This window comes from Eulemur rufifrons, chromosome 16 (assembly GCF_041146395.1).
Source record: "Eulemur rufifrons isolate Redbay chromosome 16, OSU_ERuf_1, whole genome shotgun sequence".
In the NCBI taxonomy this organism is placed as follows: domain Eukaryota; kingdom Metazoa; phylum Chordata; class Mammalia; order Primates; family Lemuridae; genus Eulemur; species Eulemur rufifrons.
The window spans coordinates 12,119,987-12,145,697 of record NC_090998.1 but is presented as its reverse complement, the minus strand read 5'-3'; the positions used below and the strand labels follow the sequence as shown (position 1 = coordinate 12,145,697).

At 36.1% G+C, this 25,711-nt stretch overlaps 1 protein-coding gene across 11 annotated transcripts in view; it reads left to right on the top strand.

Moving 5' to 3' along the window:
- LRP6 (LDL receptor related protein 6) overlaps positions 1-25,711 on the top strand; it is a 155,107-nt gene that overhangs the window by 123,840 nt on the left and 5,556 nt on the right. For 8 of the 11 annotated variants that reach the window (XR_011235750.1, XM_069491122.1, XM_069491124.1 and 5 more), the window contains 9 exons: positions 1,324-1,535; positions 2,487-2,677; positions 5,622-5,831; positions 8,039-8,164; positions 15,034-15,270; positions 15,885-15,995; positions 20,023-20,253; positions 21,810-21,946; positions 22,608-22,705. Coding sequence is in view for 10 of the 11 variants with exons in the window: in XM_069491122.1 (XP_069347223.1) it covers positions 1,324-1,535; positions 2,487-2,677; positions 5,622-5,831; positions 8,039-8,164; positions 15,034-15,270; positions 15,885-15,995; positions 20,023-20,253; positions 21,810-21,946; positions 22,608-22,705 (1,553 nt within the window). In the remaining variant the exon portion in view is untranslated. The remainder of the gene's footprint in view (positions 1-1,323; positions 1,536-2,486; positions 2,678-5,621; positions 5,832-8,038; positions 8,165-15,033; positions 15,271-15,884; positions 15,996-20,022; positions 20,254-21,809; positions 21,947-22,607; positions 22,706-25,711) is intronic. The other 3 variants (XM_069491119.1, XM_069491126.1, XM_069491121.1) reach the window with 3 other exon arrangements.

Sequence of the window (25,711 nt, the reverse complement as noted above, 5' to 3'; positions counted from 1 at the left end):
CTTAAAAGATTCAGAGGTTAGGAAACGTGTAACACAATCTCAGTAAAATTAAAGACATTTAGAATGTGTTGTCATTGATCTAGTGATTTTTTTTTTCTTGGTAAATATTATTTTGGTGACTATGGGATGGGAATGAGGATATTATCAATAACTCTTACCTATGTTTACATACCAGTCATGGATTCACATAATACTGTCCATACTTCTTTCTTTCTGTGGCCAATCATCTGTTAGACTGGGATTACTACAAATAATTATTTGTTGTCTTCCTTATAGCAGTGGTATTAAGTTATATTTTGAATGTATTAAAATGTAAGGAAATTAGATTACTATTTTCCGCTATGTCTTATCTCACAATGAAGAGCAAGGAGGTAATATGTTTAGGGCTGCTGAGTGATCATTTGGGGGTACAGTCATAGATATATAGTTCAGATGCACTATATAGGCCAGGACTAACGGAGCTGATAACTGCTAGGTGAAATTATAGTTACTATACGGCCAAGGACATGGCAAATATATTAGGTAACTTCATTAAGGAATATTTTACTTCAGAGATACCGCGTAAATAAAATGTAACTTATTACAGATGGAACAAATGGATAAAATCTCTCTTGTTTCACTTTATTAAAAAAAAGTTTTAAAAAAAGTGTATGTATGGATTTGAGGATCAGAGAAAGGGATGATTGATAGATTTGATTTGTAGCCCTTGAATAGTTGCTATTGTCTCTGCAACAGAGTTTCTCAAGTTTGGCACCGTTGACATTTTTGGGCTGGATAATTGTTTGTTGTGGGGGGCTGCCCTGTACGTTGTAGAATGCTTGACCTCTACCCACTAGAATCGCTTCTTGGCCTTTTGGCTGAGATCAAGTGTACTCACTAGTTGCCAGTTATGCTCCACAGTATTGACAATCAAAAATGTCTCCAAATATTACCAAGTGCCCATGGAGGCCTCTGCTTGAGAACCATTGCTCTAGAGGGATTTCTAGAGCGTGGTTCTAGCCGCAGTTATCTCCAGGTTACAGGAGACAGTTGCCACCTTCTCACTCCCATCTCTGAATCTCAAGGCATTATCAGGTTCTTGGAGCAACTAGTCTGGCCTCAGCTCTCTCTTCTGTCCCAGGTTATAATAACCCAAGGAATATTTGAGATATATGCTAAGAAAGAAGCACATTATCCGTTAAAAATATTTATCAGTAAGAAATGCTCCTTAAGACATGAGAGAGCCTTCTCAGGTGTGTGACCACATAGGTGTAAGCACTGTGAGTGATTGCCTCGGGGCTGTCTGCCCTGGAGTCTAATTTTCCATGTGTGTCTTTTCCCTAGGGCTTTACTGTGGTTGTGAGCTCAGTTCCAAATCAGAACCTAGAAATACAACCCTATGACCTCAGCATTGATATTTATAGCCGCTACATCTACTGGACTTGTGAGGCTACCAATGTCATTAATGTGACAAGATTAGATGGGAGATCAATTGGAGTGGTGCTAAAAGGCGAACAAGACAGACCTCGAGCCATTGTGGTAAACCCAGAGAAAGGGTATGTTACTAAAGTTGCATTCAGATAGCATGGCATCTGAGACCTTCCACAACCTTCTTTTTCACCTCCTTATTCATTTACCTTTAAGTGTCCTGTGCTTCAGTATTCTCTCCATCCATTTGCGCCTGTGTTTTGTTATAGCTTTCTTTTACTTTCTCTGATTTCACTGGTTAGGATTTCTTTCCTTGGTCACTGTTGCTTTAGTTCTAAATCCTACCCATACCTTCAGGACCATTTTAACTGCCACGTCCTACATGAAGTTTTTCTTAGTCTACCCGACCCCCAGCCAGATGTGACTTTTCCCCTCTTCTGAATACTCAGCACTCTGTATCTGTGCCTTTCTATTAATAGTTACACTTAGTCCTTCCCAGTTTACCTTATACTTAACTGTTTTTCAGTCTTATATTTCCTGCTAGCCTTTAGGCTCTTTTAGGACAAGAACTAGTATTGTTGTTTTTTGTTTCATTTAATACAGAGCTTTGCATTTAATAAATATTCAGTACTCAATTGTACCTGAATGAATAGCTTACGTCAAAAGAATTGTAGGAAAGGGATGAAATCTACAAGTTAAATATAAGAAATGAATCATATATGACTTATTTTTAGTTATTAAATAGGTTAATTAGAAAAGGATTAAAAATTTGGTGTCCAGGACTCTCTGGTCACTGATCTTTAATTTATTGTGTTATTCTAGAAGTGTAGATATGCCTGTGTCTAACACTGTTCTATTAATCTATAGAAGCTGCCAAAGAACTTCTATCTGTATATACCTTTGTTACTATTATTGAAAGTAGTAAAAGTATCCCATAACCTTTCTTAAAAATATATTTTAGACCATTTAAAAATCAGTTTTAAAAATATTATTCTACCTTGATTTGTCTTAATAAGAATATTCTCATTTTATATGGTGTCTTATTTCAGTAACTTAATTTTTTCCTCCCCCCTCTTTAGATATATGTATTTCACCAATCTTCAGGAAAGGTCTCCCAAAATTGAACGGGCTGCTTTGGATGGAACAGAGCGGGAGGTCCTCTTTTTCAGTGGCTTGAGTAAACCAATCGCTTTAGCCCTTGATAGCAGGCTGGGCAAGCTCTTTTGGGCTGATTCAGATCTCCGGAGAATTGAAAGCAGTGATCTCTCAGGTACCCAAGAAATGTGTTTCTTAATTTTGATTTGAGTTTTTAAGATCATTCTTTAATAGTATCTGTATTTTTCTTGAATGGTATGATTTTTATACACGTTTCTAGACAGTTTTACATACTAAATGTAGTTGGCATCAAGTTTGTTGGTGAAGAGCTTTTTTTTCAGCCATTAACATGATTACTTCCCGTTATCTAATTACGTGCCAGTTTTCTTGATCTTGGCCATGTAAATAATATATTTCTAATGTGTTTCTTCTCCTTTCTTAATTCTTCTGCTCTAGATTATGTTCTTATCATCTCTGGTCTGAATTATAGCCTATGATTGATCTCCTTTGCTGTTTTTTTCCCATGAATGTTTACGCACAGCTTCTCTTTTTCCCCAATGTCCTTGAATACCTTTGTGCCTCCCTCCCTCGGCCCCTCCCTCCCTCCCTTCCTTCTACTGGTTACTAACTAGGTGGGTCCTTTCTACCTGGAAACTTACAGTTTGAGTTCTAGAACGTTTTCTTTTTTCTTTCTTTCTTTCTTTCTTTTTTTTTTTTTTTTTTGGTAATTTATTTTCCATTTTCTCATTCTGGAACTTTTATTTTGATGCTGGACCTTCCTGACTGTAACTGTATTTTTCTTACCTATTATCCATCTCTTTGTCTTTTGGTTCTGCTTTCTAGGAATACATCTTAAATTCATCTTCCAACCCTCTTACAGAATTTTTGTTTTTTAATTTCTAGGTATAACGCTTTTAGTTTCCAAGGGCTCTTTTTTGTTCTCTGAATGCATCTTATTCTTTAGGTTTTAAAAATTGCTATCAACTTATTTTCTTCTGTTTTTAATTGTGTCTTTTTTTCTAAGTTCCTTTGTTCTATTTGTCTTGGGCTTCAAATTTAAAGGTAAATGTTTAAAAAAAAATTGGTAATCCTTAGTTGTCTGTTTATATTTAGAATGAGGCACTAAAAATGCTGACTTGTGCTGTTGCTTATGACTTAGTAAGTTTCTTATAGATATCTGGCTGTTTTCTAATGGGACTCCCAGGTGACATCTGGAGTTCTTTACTCTTGGATATTAAGTCTTACTGAGTAATCTCATTTGAACATTTATTAATGTTTTTTTTTGTTTGTTTGTTTGTTTGTTTTGGAGACAGGGTCTCGCTCTGTTGCCCAAGTGAGAGTGCAGTGATGTTATCATAGCTCACTGTAACCCCAAAGTCCTGGGCTCAAGCAATCCTCCTGCCTCAGCCTCCTGAGTAGCTGGGATTACAGGTGCATGCTACCACACCTGGCTACTTTTTCTAATTTTTTTGGTAGAGACAGGGTCTGGCTATGTTGCTCAGACTAGTCTTGAACTCCTGGCCTCAGGTGATCCTCCTGCCTTGGGCCTCCGAAAGTGCTAGGATTACATATGTGAGCCACTTTGCCCAGCCCTTCAGGATTTTTTTTTATTGTTTTTATTTGTTGTTTTGTTTTGGTTTTTTTCTATAGGGAAATCTTACAATCTCCTGCATAAGGATAAAAGTGGGCTCTGGGGTTCTTGAAGGATGTTCGAGAGGGTCTCACCAATTAGAAAATAGACTTCTAAGTAATTCTCCTGTGACCCATTTATGGCACCCTGTTTTTGCCTAATGTATTAAAGTTTGGTTCACCCTCTTTAGAAAGCATATCTTCAGTCTTCTGCCAGAGTGAGGGAGGAGATCTAGGAGCTGCATTAACTTCTTATACATATTTTTAATTAATACTCTCCTTTCAACCCTAACCATATAACTCCTTCCTGTGCTCATTTATAAAATACCTGGTGCTTCCAGTTCCTGAGCTAATTGGTTTCATTATTGGCTGCTCTGGGCTGCTATGTTATTATCCCTCATCTGTCTGTTCTGCAACTTCCAAATTTCATATCACTTTTCTACTCTTGTCTACTCTTTTGCCTTCTTTGTCCTTATGAGTTTATGTCTTTTTTTTTTTTTTTACCACCATTTTAGTAGAGTTTTTGGAGGGAACATAAGTAAACTTGTGCTTAACCTACCATGGATCTGAATGTTGACTTAGGCAATGCCTTCCCATCTGGAATGTCTCCCCACTTTTCTTCATTTATTAATATTAAAACTTTGCATTATGCTTGCCTCTTTCCTAGAACTTTCCTTGGTATTTCCAATATATTAGCTAATGTCTTTCTTTGATTGAATTCAGGAGTTAGGAACCATGGAAACTTCCTATAAATATTTTAAGGACTCTTATGGAGAAGAGGGAAGGAATGAGTATATTTTTTCTTTTTGAGTGAGAGAGAACCATGAACGGGAGAGTTGCATGGACACATTTCAGCCCACTGTATGAAAGAACTTTCTCACTGTCTAACAGCAGAACAAGTTCTCTCTTCAGAGTGTGGATGGCTCTGTGATGTGGAAATAATTCTTACCTTGGGGTGAGGTTTGCACCAAGTAAATTCTCAGTCAGTCAGTTTTTTTAAACTGTATTCTGAGAAGCCAGGTGGAGTGAGGGTAGAGTTCTTCATGGAAGCCTCAGGTGTACTCCACAAGTGGGGGACACCAGGACTGCAAAGCTCTGGGTTCACCACCACTGCTTCCTCTGGAGAAGTGCCATTTTCATGTGTTTTATATATAAGTTAGGGTTTTTCCTAAAATGTAATTTGAAAAATGGACTCTGATAGTTAAATTTTTTAACTACTGCTCTAAGTTCTTTTCTACATTTCTATGAACTAGAGTATTTACTGTATATTGCGCACTTATTTGCTCTTGATTGCACATGAATGTCTATTTATTATCTATTTTCTGGTGTCTGTATATCAGCATGACTTTCCAGTTTTGTGGTAGAGAGCTTAACGTATTTTCCTTTTCCAATACTTTTGGAATCTTTTTGGTAGTCATGAAGTAGTTGAAAGTTGAAAGTATGATATGACCCACAGGAATCATTTCTGTTGAATTTTCTCCTTTTTCAAGGTGCCAACCGGATAGTATTAGAAGACTCCAATATCTTGCAGCCTGTGGGACTGACTGTGTTTGAAAACTGGCTCTATTGGATTGATAAGCAGCAGCAAATGATTGAAAAAATTGACATGACAGGTCAAGAGGGTAGAACCAAAGTCCAGGCTCGAATTGCCCAGCTCAGTGACATTCATGCAGTGAAGGAGCTAAACCTTCAGGAATATAGTAAGTGCTGATGGGGTAATGCTAATTTGGAGGACTTATGTTTGTTTTAAGAAATTAGTATGTCCTTTTCTCTTTTTGACCTCTTTTATCTTCAAGATCTTCATTCACTTTTCGTTTTGCCATTTTTTTGAACTCTTCATGCTTTTAAAGCCTTGTATCAAGCTCACCTGGGAGCTTTTTCAAATTAAACATATTCTTCTCCTCATAAACCAGAAATGGAGGAAAGGCATGGTCTTGGTCATTTAAAATAATTTCTCCAGGTTACAACAATGACTACGTCTATCACGCCTTCTCTGTATTTCTTTCAGTTCCTTTGAGAATACTGTGGGTAGTAGAAAGCATCTATTTCTTTTCTTCCCTCTATACCCCATAGTTTGAACAAAATTCAAAATTATATTTTATATAATGAGGAATATAGTTACATGGATTAACCTTATTCTTAAGAAAAACAAACTAACCATTAGTGTGTAAACGTAGAGAAGACTATGGTTAATCAGTAAGTGCTTGTTTTTTCCCCCTCTTGGATAAATTTTTTTTAATTCCCAGCTCAGAAAAGTAGTCGTAATTTTTTTTTATTTTTATTGAAAACATTTGAAAATGGCTAATCATTTTGGCCTAGTTTCTTGTTAATACATGTCTATCATCAAAGTACCCTCATAGCAATACTATTATAGGTCTTACATGATGTACCAGGAATGCTAATGTTAGATGGAGTACTAGAGAGAGAACTGTTGAAACTCATTAACTTCTCAGCACAATGCTTTCAAATCTAATTGAAGCATGAAAGGAGAATAAAGGAATGAGACTATCATTCCTTGTTCAGTTCATGTGTTCAATTATGTTGCTACCATTCATGAACTTAGAAGTAAAGTTAGAGGTATTTGAGAATTAGAAAGTTAGAATTATTGTCATTTTATATTAGGAAATGTAATGTATGCTGAAAATTTAATAGAAATAAGGTAATAATGACATAGTACCTAAGTTATTTATTCAGTTGATATGTGAATATTTTATTACAGAAAGTCGCAATAGAGGTTTTCAGAATTTCAGGGAGGAGTATCTTCTTTATGTAACTCCACATTTAAATATGGCTTTATATTTGGAAAAATATTTTTTAAAATTTCTAATAACATTAAAGAGAATGAAATTTTTAATGGAATGAGATTTCATCAAAAGTGTCATGGAATTAAAAAGTTGAGAAACACTGCTGTATAGATTGTACATTTAATACAATTTACGATGTCTACTTTAGACAGACAATATGCCCATTTGTAAATAGCTGAATCCCCTAATCTTATCAACATAAATTGAAGCAAGACCAATGTTATTTTAGAAGAGTCAGATTTTAAATGGTGGCTACAATAGATGTTGATATTTTGCAATGACACGTGTCAAGTTGCTTTTAACACAGTTAGATAGGAAATTCAAAGCAATGGTTTCTTTAAACACAACTTGTAAAACAGACTTTGAAAAGTTGCCTAATGGTTATTTAACTTAGCCCTAATATGAAGAAATTAGACATTTGTAAGATTGCAAGTTACCTTTTGCAATTGACCAAGCAAATAATTTTGTCTGTCTTTGAATGGTTCAGTTCCATGTGTCTCTAAGGTTTTTCTTCTAATAAGTCTTTAATTTTCAATGGATTCCTCATTAAAATATAATTTTTGAGTGAAAGCATCTTTCATAAATATAGAATTTAAGTTAAAATCTTTAATATAGGAGAATTCTTATATTTTAAATAGAATGATAGTCATGTCTCAGCATTCTCCCTAGTAGTTTTTTAGTTTCAGTCGTCAACTTTTTGTCTTCACAAAAATTAACAACAATTGTGCCATTACCTTGCTTAAAATATTTTGTATATAAAGACAATGGCCAGCTGGGTACAGTGGCTCACACTTGTAATCCCAGCACTTTGGGAGGCGGGAGGTCAAGGTGGGAGTATTGCTTGAGGCCAGGAGTTCGAGGCTACAGCCTGGGCAACATAGACACTGTCTCTACAAAAATAAAAAGTAAATAAAGACAGTGGTTAGATAGAAATACTGTCTTATAGTTTGTGTGAAGATGGAGTCAGGATTCATTGTGTAGAAATAAAGTCCAAGCTGATTTTTTGTTTGGTTTTCTTCATAATTTATAAATGATTGATTTTGACAGGGTTGTCCCTTTTTCTTTCTTCTTTTATTTTTTTCTTTCTTTCTTTTTTTTTGCAGGGCAGCATCCTTGTGCTCAGGATAATGGTGGCTGTTCACATATTTGTCTTGTAAAGGGAGATGGTACTACGAGATGTTCTTGCCCCATGCACCTGGTTCTGCTTCAAGATGAGCTATCGTGTGGAGGTAAATATGTTGTAATTTTCTTGTGCAAGCCTAGATGCCAACATTTGTCTAGTCTTCTATAATTAGGCAGTGAAGTTGCTCTGTTTCCTAACTTAATTATTTACTTGTATTCCATTTATCTGTACTACTCTAGTCTTTTGGGTTATTCTTTTTTTTTTTTCCCTTTTTTACCCAGTCCCTTCATATCCCAGCCTATGGTAACCAACATTTTACTGTTTCAATGAATTTGAGTTTTTTACATTTCACGTGTAAGTAAAATCATGCAGTATTTGTCTTTCTGTGCTTTGCATATTTCACTTAGTGTTATGCCCTCAGGTTCATCTGTATTGTAAATGACAAGATTTCCTTCCTTTTTTAAGGCTGAATAGTATTCGCTTGTCTGTATTAATATATTGCCACATTTTTCAGCCTGTGAAACTCTGCCTATGAATAAATGTATTTCCTAATAATAACGTAGCTTCCCTACCCCCTGAGAGCATAACAAAATCAATCAATTCTACCTCCTATAATCTTCATCCACTGAATTCTAGATTCTGTCAATTTATTTATCATTGTCAGGAGTATGTCCAGTGAAAAGAATATTTTTTTGGTTCAAATCCTCCAGCAGTTTAGCATAGTTTTTCTTATTTATCTAGCAAAAAAAGATTTTTAAAAAGGTATCACTCAGTGTAGTGATAATGTTGTACTGATATTGGTTTGATCACTCATGGAGCAAAACAAATTGATACATTCCTTTGTTAAATCATAGTGTGGCAGTATCAAACATTGTAATAGTATTCATACCCTTAATTCAGAAATCCTCGTGGGGATAATTCTAAGTTAATTCAGCTGAAGGAAAAAGACACATCATCCTGTTATCTACAATGGCAAAAAAAATTTAATAGCTAATTAATGGTAGGAAAATTATTAAGTAAAACAATTGAGTTATACAGTTATCAAATGTAGTTGTCGTGAAGTTGATGTAAAAATGTTGCCAAAATGCTGGCTCCAGTGGGGGCAAAAAGTTACTAAAATGGTGTTTTCTATTGTGGTGACAAGTACATAAAATATATATTTCTGTAAAGAAAGATTGAAAGAGAATATGTTCTCAAAAATATAAAAATTGTTGATCAGGTGGGTAGGACTGTAAGTTTTATTCTTCTAACTTTAAGTTAAAAAAACACTAACTAATGTATGTATTAAGTAGCCACTGTGGACATTCTGCTTGGATGATGGGGGATTTGAAGACCTTTGAGAAAGAGGTTACAATCTGGTTAGGGAGATCAGACATGAACAGAATAGAAGTTAAGCTCTAGTACTTGAATTTAAAAAATTAGCATGAATTGCACAATAATGTGAATTGTACCTAATGTCATTGAGCCTGTACGCTTTAAAATTGCTGAATTGGTAAATTTAAAATTATGTATATTTTACCACACACACCAAAATAGCATGTGTGTCCAAATCAGGTTGCTAGACTGTTACTTTAGAAAAATAACCCCTTTATGGTAATGCTAACATAGATAAAACTGAGAATCTTCCAGTTAGAAAATGTCTTTTAAAGGGCCTTTGATTTTTTTTTTGTTTGCACATTTAGTGATTATTATTTAGTTCAGATATGTTTTGTTTATTTTTTTAATATATGTATAAATGGGTTGTTAATGAGCTTTGACAGATGTATACAACTGTGTTAGCAACACCCAAATCAAGATAACAGAACATTTCCATTAAGAAAAGTACCCTCTTTTACTTCCTTAGTTAAATATATTCCTAGGTACTTTATTTTCTTTGTTGCTATTGTGAAGGGTATTGAGTCTTTAATTTGGTTCTCAGTTTGACTGTTATTGGCATATATGAATACCATGCTTATGGATCGGAAGAATCAATATTGTTAAAATGTCTGTACTACCCAAAGTGATCTACAGATTCAATGCAATCCCTACTAAATTACCAACATCATTTTTCACAGATAATAGAAAAAATAATTTTATACTTTGTATGGAACCAGAGAAGACCCCGTTTAACAAAAGCAATTTTAGGCAATAAAAACAAAATGGGAGGTATTAATTTACCAGACTTCAAACTGTACTACAAGGCTATGGTTATTAAAACAGCCTGGTATTGGCATAAGAACAGGGACACAGACCAGTGGAACAGCACTGAGAACCCAGATATAAAACCATCCTCATATAGCCATCTAATCTTTGACAAAGCAGACAAAAACATACTCTGGGGAAAAGAATCCTTATTCAATAAATGGTGCTGGGAAAACTGGATAGCCACATGTAGAAGACTGAAACAGGACCCACAGCTTTCACCTCTCACAAAAATCAAATCACGGTGGATAACAGACTTAAACCTAAGGTGTGAAACTGTTAGAATTCTAGAAGAAAATATGGGAAAAACTCTTACAGACATTGGCCTAGGCAAAGAATTTATGAAGAAGACCCCAAAGGCAATCACAGCAACAACAAAAATAAATAAATGGGACCTGATTAAATCAAAAAGCTTCTGCACAGCCAAAGAAACTGTCACGAGAGCAAACAGACAGCCTACAGAATGGGAAAAAATTTTCACATGCTACACACCTGATAAAGGACTGATAACTAGAATCTATTTAGAACTCAGGAAAATCAGCAAGAAAAAATCAAACAACCCTATCAAAAAGTGGGCAAAGGACATGAAGAGAAATTTTTCAAAAGAAGACAGAAGAATGGCCAACAAACATATGAAAAAATGCTCAATATCTCTAATCATCAGGAAAGTGCAAATCAAAACCACAATGAGATATCACTTAACCCCAGTTAAGTGGACTTTATCAAAAAGTCCCATAACAATACATGTTGGCATGCATGTGGAGAGACAGGAACACTCATACACTGCTGGTGGGACTGCAAACTAGTGCAACCTCTATGGAAAGCAATATGGAGATGCCTTAAACAGATACAAGTAGACCTATCATATGATCCAGCAATCCCATTATTGGGCATCTACCCAAAAGAACAAAAGACATTCTTTTTTTTTTTTTTTTTTTTGAGACAGAGTCTTGCTTTGTTGCCCGGGCTAGAGTGAGTGCCGTGGCGTCAGCCTAGCTCACAGCAACCTCAAACTCCTGGGCTTAAGCGATCCTACTGCCTCAGCCTCCCAAGTAGCTGGGACTACAGGCATGTGCCACCATGCCCGGCTAATTTTTTGTATATATATATTTTAGTTGTCCATATAATTTCTTTCTATTTTTTAGTAGAGACGGGGTCTCACTCTTGCTCAGGCTGGTCTCGAACTCCTGACCTCGAGCGATCCACCCGCCTCGGCCTCCCAGAGTGCTAGGATTACAGGCGTGAGCCACCGCGCCCGGCCATACAAAAGACATTCTATAACAAAGACGTCTGCACCCAAATGTTTATAGCAGCACAATTCACAATTGGAACGATGTGGAAATAACCCAAGTGCCCATCAATACATGAGTGGATTAATAAAATGTGGTATACATATACCATGGAGTACTACTCAGCTATAAGAAATAATGGTGATAGAGCACCTCTTGTATTTTCCTGTATAGAGCTGGAACCCATTCTACTAAGTGAAGTATGCTGAAATAAAAAAAAAAAGAGTTAAACATCTGTAAAAAAAAAAAAAAAAACAAAAAGGAAGAAAGAAAAGTACCCTCATGTCTCTTACCAGTCAGTTCCATTCCAGAAGTAACTACTCTTCTGATTCTTATCCCCATACATTAGTTCTGCCTGTTTTTTAACTTTATATAATGAAATCATGATGAATGGACTCCATTGTGTCTGGGTTCTCATGCTTAATATATTTTTGAGATTCATTGGTATAGTTGAGTGTATCAATAGATTTTCCTTTTTATAGCTGAGTAGTACTTTATTATCTAATACTACAGTACTACAATTTATCACTCTCCTGTGAGGGGCATTCTAATTATTTTCAATTTTTTGTTATTAAGAATAAAACCAACTGGGCGTGGCGGCTCACACCTGAATCCCAGCACTGTGGGAGGCTGAGGTGGGAGGATCGTTTGAGGCCAGGACTTTGAGGTTGCAGTGAGTTATGATAATGCCACTACACTCTAGTCTGGGCAACAGAATGAGACCCTGTCTCAAAAAAATAAATAAATAACTAAATAAAAGTAAAACCAGAACTAGGTGGCACGTACCTGTAGTCCCAGCTACTTGGGAGACTGAGGTGGAAGGATCACTTGAGCCCATGAGTGCCAGGCCAGCCTGGGCAACATAGTGAGACCCCTATCTTAAAAAAAAAAAAAAAAGGGAATAAAACTGCAGTAAACATTTGTGTACATGCCTTTTTGTGATTTAGTATGATTTTACAGTGGTGATAAATACAAAATCTCAATTTCTCTGCCAGACCTTCAAAATATGATCTCATTTGAGCTTGTCTTATCTGTCCATTTCATTTTATCTTTCTTTCCAACTTGCTCACTTTATTTTTGTTTGGTTTCTGAGAGTTTGAGGATCACTGTGTCATGTTCTGCTTTGTTTTGCTTTGCTTCTGTGGCTTTACTTGTACGTATTTCTCTTCTTGCATGCCCATCCTAAATGTTACTCCAAGGTGCAGCTCATTTCCTTGTAATCTGTGAAACCTTCTTTAGCTGTTATTGTTCTCCCCTCCAAATTGTAGCACTTGTTGCCGCAGTTGCATGACATACAGTTCAAAGTAATGTCATTTATTTTATGTTTATTAGTTACTTTCTGTCCCCAACCAAACTCAGAGCTCTTCAAGGATAGATCATATTTCATCTGTTTTAATTCTCCACATGTTACAGTGCTCAATACATAATAAGCTCTTGGAAAACAAATCCCTCAAATTCCCCATGTAAAATGTTCACTTGTAATCTGCAATATTCTCTCTTTTAAAGATAAAAGGTATTCTGATCCATGGTCATGTAATAACATTGTGTTTTCTAGAGAACTTACCAACAGATAAGTTTTAAAAGAAGTCAGCCTGTGATATAGTAGTAAAGGCAATGGGCTAAAAGTAAGGACTCCCTTCTAGTACTATCTTTTTAATTTTTTTTAAATCATCCATTGCTTATAAGGAAGCTCTGTGACCTTGGGCACTTAGCTCTCTGAGCCTCAGTTTCCCCATTTGCAGAACAAAGAATGGCAGTTCTCAAATGATTTGGTCTCTATGTATTTCTGCATTTTAAAAAATTATTCAGGACTCCAAAGAGCTTTTGTTTGCATACGTTATGTACTATTAATAGAATTAAAAACCAAGAACTTTTAAAAATATTTATTAAAAATAACAATAAACCCTTACTTGCTTTCATAAATGAAATATGTTAAGAAAATTATGTCTTCTAAAGCTAACCAATTTTAGTGAGAATAGTAGCATTGTACATTTCTGTGAATATTCTTAATGTTCAACTGGATTCTCATTTCTACTTCTATTTCTACTTCTATATTCAGTCTGTTGTAATGTATAGCTTTGGTTGAAATGAAAATTAGGCCTCATGTAGACATATAGTTAGAAAGTGGAGGACTGTGATAGCCTTTTCAAATAATCTTGGATATTCATCTTAGCTTCTACATCACATCTTGACAAGTGGTAGTTTCCTGTAGGTTTAGTTGCAATGTGGAATTTGAGACCATATCAGTTTACGTTTCATAGTCTCTCACATTAAAAATGTATTGATCTATTTTGTGCTCTGAATAGATCTTTTACTCAGGCATGATTTTGTAAACTCACACCTTAGTCATTTGGAAATATTTGGGTTCCATTCAGAAATTTTCAGATCTTCAGATTTCAACCCATTTAATTATGCAATATCAAAAAAATCACATTTGTTAATATCACCATCAGTGTCATCAGAAATGCCTTTTAAGTACTAGAAATTTGTTTATAGTATTGGGTGCAAGTTTTCCAAAATTCTAATTTCTGATTGAAAGCTCTGGTTTTATAATTTGCCACAAATGCTATCTATTGTTTTCCTTGAAGTAAGAGACTCACTTGGTTCATTTTTTTAAAATAACTTCCAGCCAGATACCTAAGTGTAAATAACTACTGTATAGTTTACCTGTCAGTTGTTCTTTCAGGTAAAAATGGTGTTCCATTTTGAATTGAGTTTACAAATCAAATGCTTTCCCGTTAGAAACCTTAGGTTTTCAACATGAGCTTTATGCATATTTCCCATTTTATCAAACGGAACATTGAAGAGACATGTACTCAGGGATTGATTTTAACATAATTAATTTTTTTGTTGATTCATCGAGAACATTCTTAAGTAAAATTGGCTTTTTTTGTCTGTACGTTTAAACTGTGAGTGTGTGACTGCATAGAGTTCAGTGGCTGCTAGTACAGATTTTGGCCATAGCCTTGAGCCTTCGAAGGTGCCAGCGGTTTTACCCAGCATTTCTTCTGTAGCATCAGTGCAAATATAGTGCAGAAAAACAAATGACATCTTAGTGTTATTATAAAAATGGTTTGACCTAGTGGGTTCCCTGAAAGAGGTCTCAGAGACCCCCAGGGGTCTGTAAACCATCTTTTGGAACCTCAGAACTAGAAAACTTGTGAGTTCTACGGTAACTTTAAAATATTTGGAGGTTAATGATTATAGTAATTATCCCTAGGTTATGTGTGAGATTGTAATGGATTGCAAATATTATAATCCTCTTTGAATTACAGTGTATGAGAAAACTTCTGCCTTACAGTTTTATAAGTTAGTGAATCTAAATGAAATAGTATAAAAACTTTATTTCTTCCCTGATTAGATGAGATAGTTTACAAATTGTAGTTATTATAAAGTATGTGTATATGTTAATTATTAAATGAGCTTCACTCAGCTATTAGTGTTTGTACCTCTCTATGACCATAATTGTATTTTTGTCACCCTTCTTCCCCTTGTTCGTTTGAAGAACCCCCAACATGTTCTCCTCAGCAGTTTACTTGTTTCACGGGGGAAATTGACTGTATCCCTGTGGCTTGGCGGTGCGATGGGTTTACCGAATGTGAAGATCACAGTGACGAACTCAATTGTCCTGTGTGCTCAGAGTCCCAGTTCCAGTGTGCCAGCGGGCAGTGTATCGATGGTGCCCTCCGATGCAATGGAGATGCCAACTGCCAGGATAAGTCAGATGAGAAGAACTGTGAAGGTATCCAGAACTCCTCCGTGCCTGGTCATACAGTCCTTTTTCCATTAAGTTGTTTAAAATTCAGAATGTTGTTTTGGCTAAGTGGTAAATTGGGAGTTTTCAAGTATTCATGACCATATCCTGTCTGAAGATAGTACCGTGTTCCAAGTTGTTTTAATTCATTTCACATGTATAAGGTTTATACAGATTAATAAGCTTTGAAAATTGAGAAATAGGAGATGAAGCTGTCAGTATGTAGAAATAGTCCCTGTATCCAATGATCTCTGAATTAGTGGATTTATTTATTACAATATAAAATATTTCATAGTCTTCTCTTTCCCTTACTAAGTTTTAACACAGTAAAAACCATGAAGTTCTCTAGATTTCTTTAGAGTAACCAACAAAATTACTAGTGAAAGAGGAAATTTAATGTGAAGAATAAAATAGGAAATTTCCTACTGGATTTCTTTATCCACTCTTGTTTTCTTTTTCCCTCTACCAGTGGAAATCCCCAGAGAATAATGTTTCCATTATTTCTAAAAATCTAATTTGTTTTTCATTTACATGCAGAAAGCACCTTTTGACTTCTGCAAGAGTTTGACTTTCTTATGAAAACTATTTGCATTTTGTTCCAGTGCTTTGTTTGATTGATCAGTTCCGCTGTGCCAATGGTCAGTGCGTTGGAAAACACAAGAAGTGTGATCATAACGTGGATTGCAGTGACAAATCAGATGAACTAGATTGTTGTAAGTAGCACTAAGATCTTGTAAATTACTCGGAGAATTTTTAAAATACTTTTTTCATTATGTGTGAGGTTTATTTATCAAGATTTCCTTACTAAGTAACAAGTACTAATATTAAGCTAATTATTTGTGGCAGTGATTTTTTTTTTTTAATGCTTTGTTTTCAATAATTCCTCAAACACAACAGTTTTCTTATGCACGGAAATCTTCACAGAAATATTTAGTAAAGCACCAGAAAAGAATAAATGTTTTGCCACACCAAAGTTATAAAATTCTCAAATAATTTAGATACATGGAAATTAATTGGTGGTCTAAACTTACTTTCTGAATGTTAGTCCGTGTTTAACTACCTGCCTTTGTTTTCTTGAAGTGTTTCTATCAGTTTCTCAGTGGCTAGAAGATTTTAAGAGCTTTCTTAAAATGTAGCCTAAGGGTACTTTGGGCCAACATACACCCCTAGACTTTGAGACCGTTGGCTGAACAGCCTACAGTTTCTACAAGATTCCTAACTATTGATCAATGCCCTAACGTATAATGTGTCCCAAACTGATAAGCTTAATTCTGAATAGAATTCATCATAAGCCCGGTCTACGCTGTCAAAACTTATTTGATAGAATTTAGATAGGGCTCATTTAAAAACTCTTTCATCTGTAATGATGACTTTAAGCTGGTATTTTTACAAAGTTCAAGTGAAGGTTGAGTGCAATGGCCCACACCTGTAATCCTATCACTTTGGGAAGCCAAGGTGAGAGGATCAGTTGAGGCCAGGAATTCAAGACCAGCCTGAGCAAAATAGTAAGACTCTGTCTCCACAAAAAATAGAAAAATCAACTGGGTGTGGTAACGCACCCTTGTAGTCCCAGCTGCTCAGGAGGCTGAGGCAGGAGGATAGCTTGAACCCAGGAGCTTGAGGTTGCTGTGAGCTATGATCACACCACTGCACTCTAGCAACAAAATGAGCCCTTTCTCAAAAAAATAAAAATAAAAAAAAAAAGTTCAAGTGGGGTTGCTCAATTAAGACTTAGAATCTATTCATTTATTCAACAAAGCATTAGACGCTGCTATATGCTGAGGATACGTGGTACCTTCACCAAATTTCTCAGAGTCCTCTATAGTTGAGGTAGCAGTAAGAATATAATTTGAATCCTAGTTCCTCTCCCTTACCAACAAATTATTTGTTCTTGTTAAACCTTAGTTTCCTCATTTAGCCTGGTGATTGTGGAAAAAATTAAATTATTTAATGTATACATCATTTAACCTGACAAACATATAGCCTGACTCATGGTAGGTACTATTCATAATAAACTGTGATAAGTAATATGAAAATTACTGTAATAGAGATCTATACAAGTAATACTATAAAAGAGAGAGTATGATCTTTTTAGGAACAAAGATAGAGTTGATCAAGGAAGGCTCCTTAGAAAAATGGTACCTAAGATCAGGTGTCGATCAATGAATCATGTTGGTTATGCAGATGAGGGAAGAAATTGCATTCCAGGCAGAGGGACTAAACTGTTCACAAGCAGAAAGGAGTGAAACACATCTTTTGAAAATTGCATGTAAATGGGACTGCCAAAATATAGTCTATTTCTTGAGGGATTTCAGCAAAAGAGAACATAGAGGTAAGATCATGGAGGACTTCACTCTTCTTCTAAAAAGCATAGGTAATATTCTATTAACAATGGAGAGTAATTGAAAATTATAAGAATAAGACTAGCATGGCCAAGCAAATACAAAAGCTGTAAAGCAGAGGAGTTGGAGGTGATAAGATTATAGGCAGGGAAATTTATTAGATTGGTTGCTTTCAAACTTCTTTTGATCACATCAAGATGAATACAAAGATGTGGGTGCATGCATAAAAAAACAAAAGTGTCACACAACAGTATTTGCCCATATTATATAGAATACATTGTGATATTCTCTGTTTTATTTTTATAAATGCTGGTTGCAACCTACTAGATAATTATTTCTGCTAATGACTTGTATCCTGTAATTTATAAAGGAGGCTTTTGGAGTCAGGCAGAAGATGATGAAGATCTAGATCAAGAGGAAGAGCAGCAGTAGTGGAAAGGAAGGGGCAGATTTCAGAGTTATTTCAGAAATAGAACACAGAAGAGTTGGCAACCACTTAGGTATAGTTTATAAGTTTCATTTGACCCGCAGGTGCCTCATTGGCATCATCAGTTAGGATATATAGCAGGGACTGAAAACTGAAGAGCTATACCATATCCTGGCTGCAGGTGTAATATTTGGGTGATCCAGTGTTTTTTGTTAATTTGTTTTTGTTGTTAATTTAATTTAAATGCCTGTAGGCAGGCATGCACCTTACAGTTTGCCACAGGCCCCATCACTCTTTATTGTCCTGTACTAGACTACTTCATTCATTCATGATCTGCTTTACCCCTGGAGTCTAAAAGAAATGACAGATGATAGTAAAGATGAATTCAGTTTGAGATATGTTACATTAAAGATACCCATGGGATACCCTATTGAAGCTGTTCAGGAAGTTGTTGATTATATGGGTTTGTGGCTCAGGAGACAAATCTGGTGCTCTTTAGTTTATTGATGATAATTAAAACTGTGGCAGTGGATGAAACCCCCCCTGGAGAGTAGGCAGAGGAAGAAAATAGTAAACGGTGGACAGAACTCTCTATACTTAAGAGGCAGGCAGAAGAGAATGACGCCAGCAAAAGAAGCAGAGAAGGAATAATCAGAAATGGTAGAATGAAGAGAATGGTGTCTTGGAAGGATATTGATCAGGCATTTTTGAGAAGCAAACAGGAACCAGCATTGAATGTGTGGAGAGATCAGTCATGAAGAGTTTATTGAATATGGCAACTAGGAGAACTTTGACCTTGACCAGAGCAGTTCCAGTGCAGTCATGAGGGGAGAAGCCTGATTTCAGTGAGTTAAGATGTGATGTGGAGACCAGGTATTGAGGGTAATGAATGTAAACTATTCTTTCTTGAAGCTTGGCCTTAGAAAGGAATAAGAACAATGGGATGGTTGCTCACAAGGACTAAGGAAAGTCTATGCCTCTGGCCACACACTAAATTTGTAAATGATAGTCCCTATATATTATGTAACTTAGTGATGGCATGTTCAGTCATTTCTTTCATATAATCTGTCAGAGGATGAATTTAGCTGTGTGGAAGGGCGATTTGAGGTAAGATGAAGCAGAAAGAAGTTTCTTGAAGGACCTGCAAATGTGAGATGTAATTTAACTGTTCAGAATGGAAGCATTTTCCTTCTGAATAGAAGAGTAATGCTCTAAATTTGATAAGCCCATTGCTCTTTCATGCCTCTGCCTCTTAAAGCCTCAGGTAGCTCAGGGATCCAGTGAAGGTGGAGACCACGGGCAGGATCCTCCTGCACTCTGGCCTTTCTCTGTGAGTCCTCCAGTAATCAAGTATTGGAGACCTAAGTTCCTTGCTCAAGCAGCCAGACAGCCTGAAGGCAGCAGCATATTAGGTCTGAGAGCTAGGCTCATCTTTAGTTACTAATTTTCCTTCACCTGGCCTAATTGTCACTGTTCAAATCTAAAATCTAACGTGTCCAGAACTGCTTTTGGCTTCTTCCCCATTCCCGGTAAAACACTTGATGACTTTTCTAAGTTCATACCTTCTGGCCCTGAAATTTCAAAATAATCCTGTTGATTTTTGTGGTGTACAGAATGAAGTAGAATAGATTTTATCTGTGTATGTATTATATGTAAAGCTTTTAATGGTGTTTAAATCTATACTTCATTTACCGTCTTTGTTTCTATCAATTTACAATTATACTTTCCAATCTATTGTTTTATATCTGCCTTCACTTAAGGCTAGTTCATTTTGATTCCTAATGATAACGTTTAATCCTTATGTCCATGGGGCATGGTATGTATGTATTCATAAAAAAGAAAAATGTTTATGAGTTATCTTCATTAGGCTTATAACTTCATGTTCTGCTTATCAAGCCCTCTTTTTGATTACCATTTTGAATATACAGTTGTTTTTCCATAAGATAACTGTGCTGCAATTCTCCATTTTAGATCCAACTGAAGAGCCAGCACCACAGGCCACCAATACAGTTGGCTCAGTTATTGGAGTAATTGTCACCATTTTTGTGTCTGGAACCGTATATTTTCTCTGTCAGAGGATGTTGTGTCCACGTATGAAGGGAGACGGGGAAACCATGACTAATGACTATGTAGTTCATGGACCAGCTTCTGTGCCCCTTGGTTATGTGCCACACCCAAGTTCTTTGTCAGGATCTCTGCCAGGTGAGTTAAGACTGATCCATTGAGAGTTAAGTCTTGGGTCTTGACAGGACTGCCAAGTTCCATTATAGAAACAGGGTACTGCCTAGAGTCAATTTCAAAGTACATTACTTTGGGTTTAAAAAATTATAAGAGCACTCATGCCTGTAATCCTAGCACTTACGGGGGCGCTAACGCAGGAAGATCACTTGAGGCCAGGAATTCCAGACCAGCCTGAGCAAGAGTGAGACCCCATCTCTACAAAAAATAGAAAAATTAGCTGGATGTGGTGGTACCTGCCTGTAGTCCCAACTGCCTAGGAGGCTGAGGCAGGAGGATTGCTTGAGCCCAGGAATTTGAGGTTACAGTGAGCTATGATGATACCACTGCACTCTAGCCCAGGAGATAAAGCAAGACCCTGTCTTAAAAAACAAACAAACAAAAATTATAAGAATAAGTGTTCTTTTTAGCTATTTAAGGCCTTAGATATGGTTTGGTAGAAATTGCCGAAAGATACAAAGCAGATACATATACAAGCTCCAAGCCCTTCTGATTGCACTTCTGGAAGGTGAATCAGCCAGCCATTTAGTGAAGAGAGTTATAAACCACAGGTTCTTTAGGTTCACTACCAGGGTACCCCAGTACTATTTAGCCCAGGAATAAAAAGAGGCCAAAATATATAGATAAGACTTCCTTCAGCCAACAAAGATCTGTAAATAGCTGGGTGATAAAAGGGAGGAATTACTTACTATCTTACGTTTTCTCCTAACTGCATGATGACAGTGCAACTAGGGCTAGTTTAGGCATCGCCAAGTAGCCAGAAGTTTTATAATTGAGTAGGTCATGTTGTTCTAAGTAAATATAGCTTTCTTTTCAATATTTTCTGGTGCCCTTAGTGAAAAGAAGCCTTCCTTTTAATGAATATGGAGAAGGAAGTGTGCCTGGCAAAAGCCCTCTGAAAATAGGAACTTACTCTGGGTGTAACTCTTAAGTAAATAGACATGGTTTTTAAGCTGTTAATGGTAACGTTTCTTTGTTGCCATACCTATTTTCAGTTAGTAGAATTTGGGAAGCTACTTGGGAAAAAATAGAATTTTTTTCTTTATCATTGGTAGTTTGGATTCCAGCAACATTTGTATTTAGTAGATGAAGAAATATCTTGCATATGTTGTGTTTATGCTCTAAAAATGGTTTTTGTTTCCTTTTGAATAAATCTGTTATTAAATCTACCCTGTTTCACAGCCTCCACCCTGCACAGTCCTTTCTCGTTCAAATCCTCCAAGTGGTTGAAAACCTCTTATTTTGAAGTCCTCTGCTTCCACCGGGGGAGGGAGGAGGAGGTGGGAGCTATTCTTGGCCTTGTTCTAGGCCAGCTCTCAATGGAAGCATTCATTTCTAGAGAACGTTCATTTCTTTCTCCATTAAATGTTTTCAATTATTATTAGGAAAAGAGGGCATAAGTTGTTTTAAAATCAGACTGCTTGACTATTGGTGTTTGTAATCCTGGTATTGAATAAAATTATTTTGTACATTTTATAGGTCTTACTCATCTTCAGTTTTTAATCCTCCTTTCATTTTAGGAATGTCTCGGGGTAAATCAGTGATCAGCTCCCTCAGTATCATGGGGGGAAGCAGTGGACCCCCCTATGATCGAGCTCATGTCACAGGAGCATCATCAAGTAGTTCTTCAAGCACCAAAGGCACTTACTTCCCTGCGGTAAGCAGTCTGTTTTTCTTTGAATGCTAAAAATATATAGGATCTTAGATTTTGAGTTCATTCAAATGTGTCTATTCAGTGATGGTAATGTAAAAATAGTTTTTGAATATAGAATTTAGGCATAAAAGGCTCAAAGAAGGATTTGCCACCACCACCACTGTGCTTATAAATCTTTCTTTTAAGTTTACTGTGTAACAACCAGCATATTTGAAAGCACTAGGCATTAACTTCATATTTCAAGTAAAGGTAGAACTACTGAATAGTACCCCCTGAGAGATGAGGGGTTTCATTTTATGACCTCCCAAAATAAGAAGCACACCTGGAATTTCTCCTAAATCAGTAATTTTTCTCTAAATATTTATAATTTTAAAAGACCAGAAGCTAGCTTCACTGACCTTGAAGCAATGACTTGTAGATTACAGATTTCTCTTCATCACTTGGCATTTTTTAGCCACGATGAAATTTTGTCTTAGGGAATGAGGAGCCACGATCCTAAAGTACTATTTGAGGTCAGGTCTTTGGAAAGCAAGATTTGTGCTAATGGTGTAATGGAAAGGAAGACTAATAAAGATGAAGGAAGAAAAGTTGAAAGAAAGTCTAATAGTCTCTGTCTAGGGTAGACTATTTTTATTTTACTACTTTGATTATTTTTTTCTTTTAGATTTTGAACCCTCCACCATCCCCAGCCACAGAGCGATCACATTACACTATGGAATTTGGATATTCTTCAAACAGTCCTTCCACTCATAGGTCGTACAGGTAATACACATCCTTCTCTAATGTAAGTTGAAGTATTTATTAGAAGGAAATTGCACCCTAGTTGTGGACTTGAGGTTGCCCCAGATGAGCAGATGATGGTTTCCAGAGAGAGAATAGCCATCTTGTCTTGGTATGCTGCCGTCGCCCCTGCCACAAATCCTTTCTTTTCAAGTACTATACATTTTTTTAAAGAGAGTCACAAAATATTGGCTTTTAGAATAATAAAGCCCCAGGCTTTGGTAGTATTCTGAAGAAAAAGTTATCCACCAAAGTGACTGATTTCAAAATAGGTTGCTGCTCAGGTTAAATCTGATTGATATTCTAAGAATGAAATATTGGGTGAGATAGTGGGTCAGAGAATTGTGAGAGCGTAAAACAGCAGGGATATTAAGAACACAAAATTTGAGAGAAGTGCAAGTTCGGCCCTTGCTTACGTGTGTTACTATGATGTGGAGTAAAAGATATTTCATGTAGTTGTATGGAATAATTCCAAGACTGACCAGAATAAATGAGGTGTATTTGTAAGCCAAAAAAGGAGAAATGATGCCTTTGCGCTAATTTGTGAGTCTGTTATACAGAGTGTTGAACTCAAATACTCTTGTGTCAGGTTTACTCATCCTCCCTCTTTGAAAGGCCAGCAGCTTGATACTGTCTGTCTATACACTCAGCGCCCAGTGTGTATGAGCATCCCTCAAGTGCCTGTTATCTTCTAGATACAGTGTTTTCTGGCATTTCAGTCAAATTGGCCTGCTATAACCTTATACATATATAGAAATAAAGTGGAAACAACTTAAAGTATTCAGAATTCTCATTTCTGTTTTATTATAGCCTTGGCTCTGCACTGGTTTTTTGTTTTGTTTTGTTTTTTGAGAGAGAGTCTCACTCTGTTTCCCAGGCTGGAATGCAATGGCATCATCATAGCTCACTGCAACCTCTAATTCCTAGGCTCAGGTAATCCTCCTGCTTCAGCCTCCTGAGTAGCTGGAAGTACAGGCACGTACTACCACGCTTGGCTAATTTTCCTATTTTTTTGTAGAGATAGGGTCTCACTGTTGTCCAGGTTGGTCTCCAATTCCTGGCCTCAAGTGATCCTCCCACTTTGGTCCCCCAAAGTGCTAGAATTTCAGGTGTGAGAGACTGTGCCTGGCCTTGAACTGATGGTTTTTATGATTTGTTATAAGTTGCTTTTCCTGCTGCTAGTTTGTTCTAAGAGGCCAAAATAGAAAAACAGAAGCATGAAAATTGAAAAACACATCAAAAGACCTAAAATTTTATTTTTAAAAATTAATTTTTAAAATTCAAATTGAATAAAACTGTGATCAAAATAAACATAATGACATCAAAAACAATTCTTGTTTAACCATTTTCCATGTCTCAAATTGAGCTGAATTTCTTTTTCAGCTGAGTCAAACCTTTTATCATTTGTTGAGATTTACTAAACCAGGATATACAAAAATTTTGTTAGTTCAATTTTTCTTTCTTTTTTTTTCCTTCATAAAAATGGAGGTGTTTGGTCTTTTAAATGTTGAGGTAAGAAATTTTACCAATGCTGAACACTTGATTGGACAGAAAGATCAACTGAAAAAACCAAAACCAAGCCAAAACAAAACCATGACATCATGTTCGTGTTGATAGTAGCAGCCTTTGAGAAACTGCTCAACAGGTCATGGAACTTTTGGTCTTCTGGTAGCTGTTTCTTTTGTGGCAAGCCCAAGTGATATAAAATGGTTTGTTTCCTGAGATGTTATCTTATGGCTCTGTATATCACTAGGTATTTTATGAATTGTTATATCCAGATTTTTTTTTTTGTTTGTTTGCTTTTTGGGTTTTTTTTGATCCAGGGTCTCACTTTGTTGCCCAGGCAAGAGTGCAGTGGCTTCATCATAGCTCACTGCAACCTCAAACTCCTGGGCTCAAGTGATCCTCCTTCCTTCAGCCTCCCGAGTAGCTGGGATTATAGGTGCATGCTACCACACCTGGCTAATTTTTCTAATTTTTTTTGTAGAGACAAGGTCTGGCTATGTTGCTCAGGCTGGTCTCGAACTCCTAACCTCAAACAATCCTCTTGCCTTGGCTCCCAAAGTACTGGGATTACAGGCATGAGCCACAATGCCTGGCCCTTAAATATTATGTTAGTTTTATCTTTACTCTTATCCCTTCTCTTGTAGTCACTTTGATGAGAAATCTTATGACTAAATCTTTGTTTTGGATAAATATAAGATTAGCCTTACCATATTTAGAATAAAAAGGTATAAGAAGTTACTAATAGAAGCAGGAATGATGGAAAATGCAGCACTTGGGGTCAGCTCTTATTTTCATTAGTACATTGCTTTCTTTTCAATGCCTTTTTCTTTGGCCATGCTACACGCTTAAGAGCTATAGATTACTTGAAAAGATAGATAAACAAGTATAAGAAATAAATTAGGCCTCTGACATAGATATTAGAAAATTAACTGGCCCTACTTAAGTATTTAAATTTATCATTGTGATGTTTAAAGCTGCTCTTATGACAATATTCTTGTCTATACACAGGGAATGAAAACTATTTTCCCCAAACCACAGCAATTTCCCTTTACTAATAGTAACAGTAATGGGATAGATATGCCCCTTAGGCTGTTTACCAAAATTCAGCCTGGGTTATACAATATTTGAGTTTTAAAGAAAGAAATGAAGTCTTCAGACATCATTAAATTAATTATTCATCAGATAAGTTATGGAACAGTTAACGAATGTTGAGGGAATGCATTGGGTCACGTAAAGACCCAGTCTTCTCATAGGTAATGAAACTACAGAAATGGCTGAGGTCTGCTCTGTAAACTTTTAACGTGCAAAATGTATATAACAGAGATTTTTCCAAAGATGACTTTTAAGTACAACTTTGAATTGTCTGTTTTTATTCTGTGATACGGTTTAACCTGACTATAAAAAAAAAAAAAAACACATCCAGGCAAGATTGAGTTCACCTCTGCTCTCTCATCCTAGTCATTTTTGCTTGCTTCTAAGTAC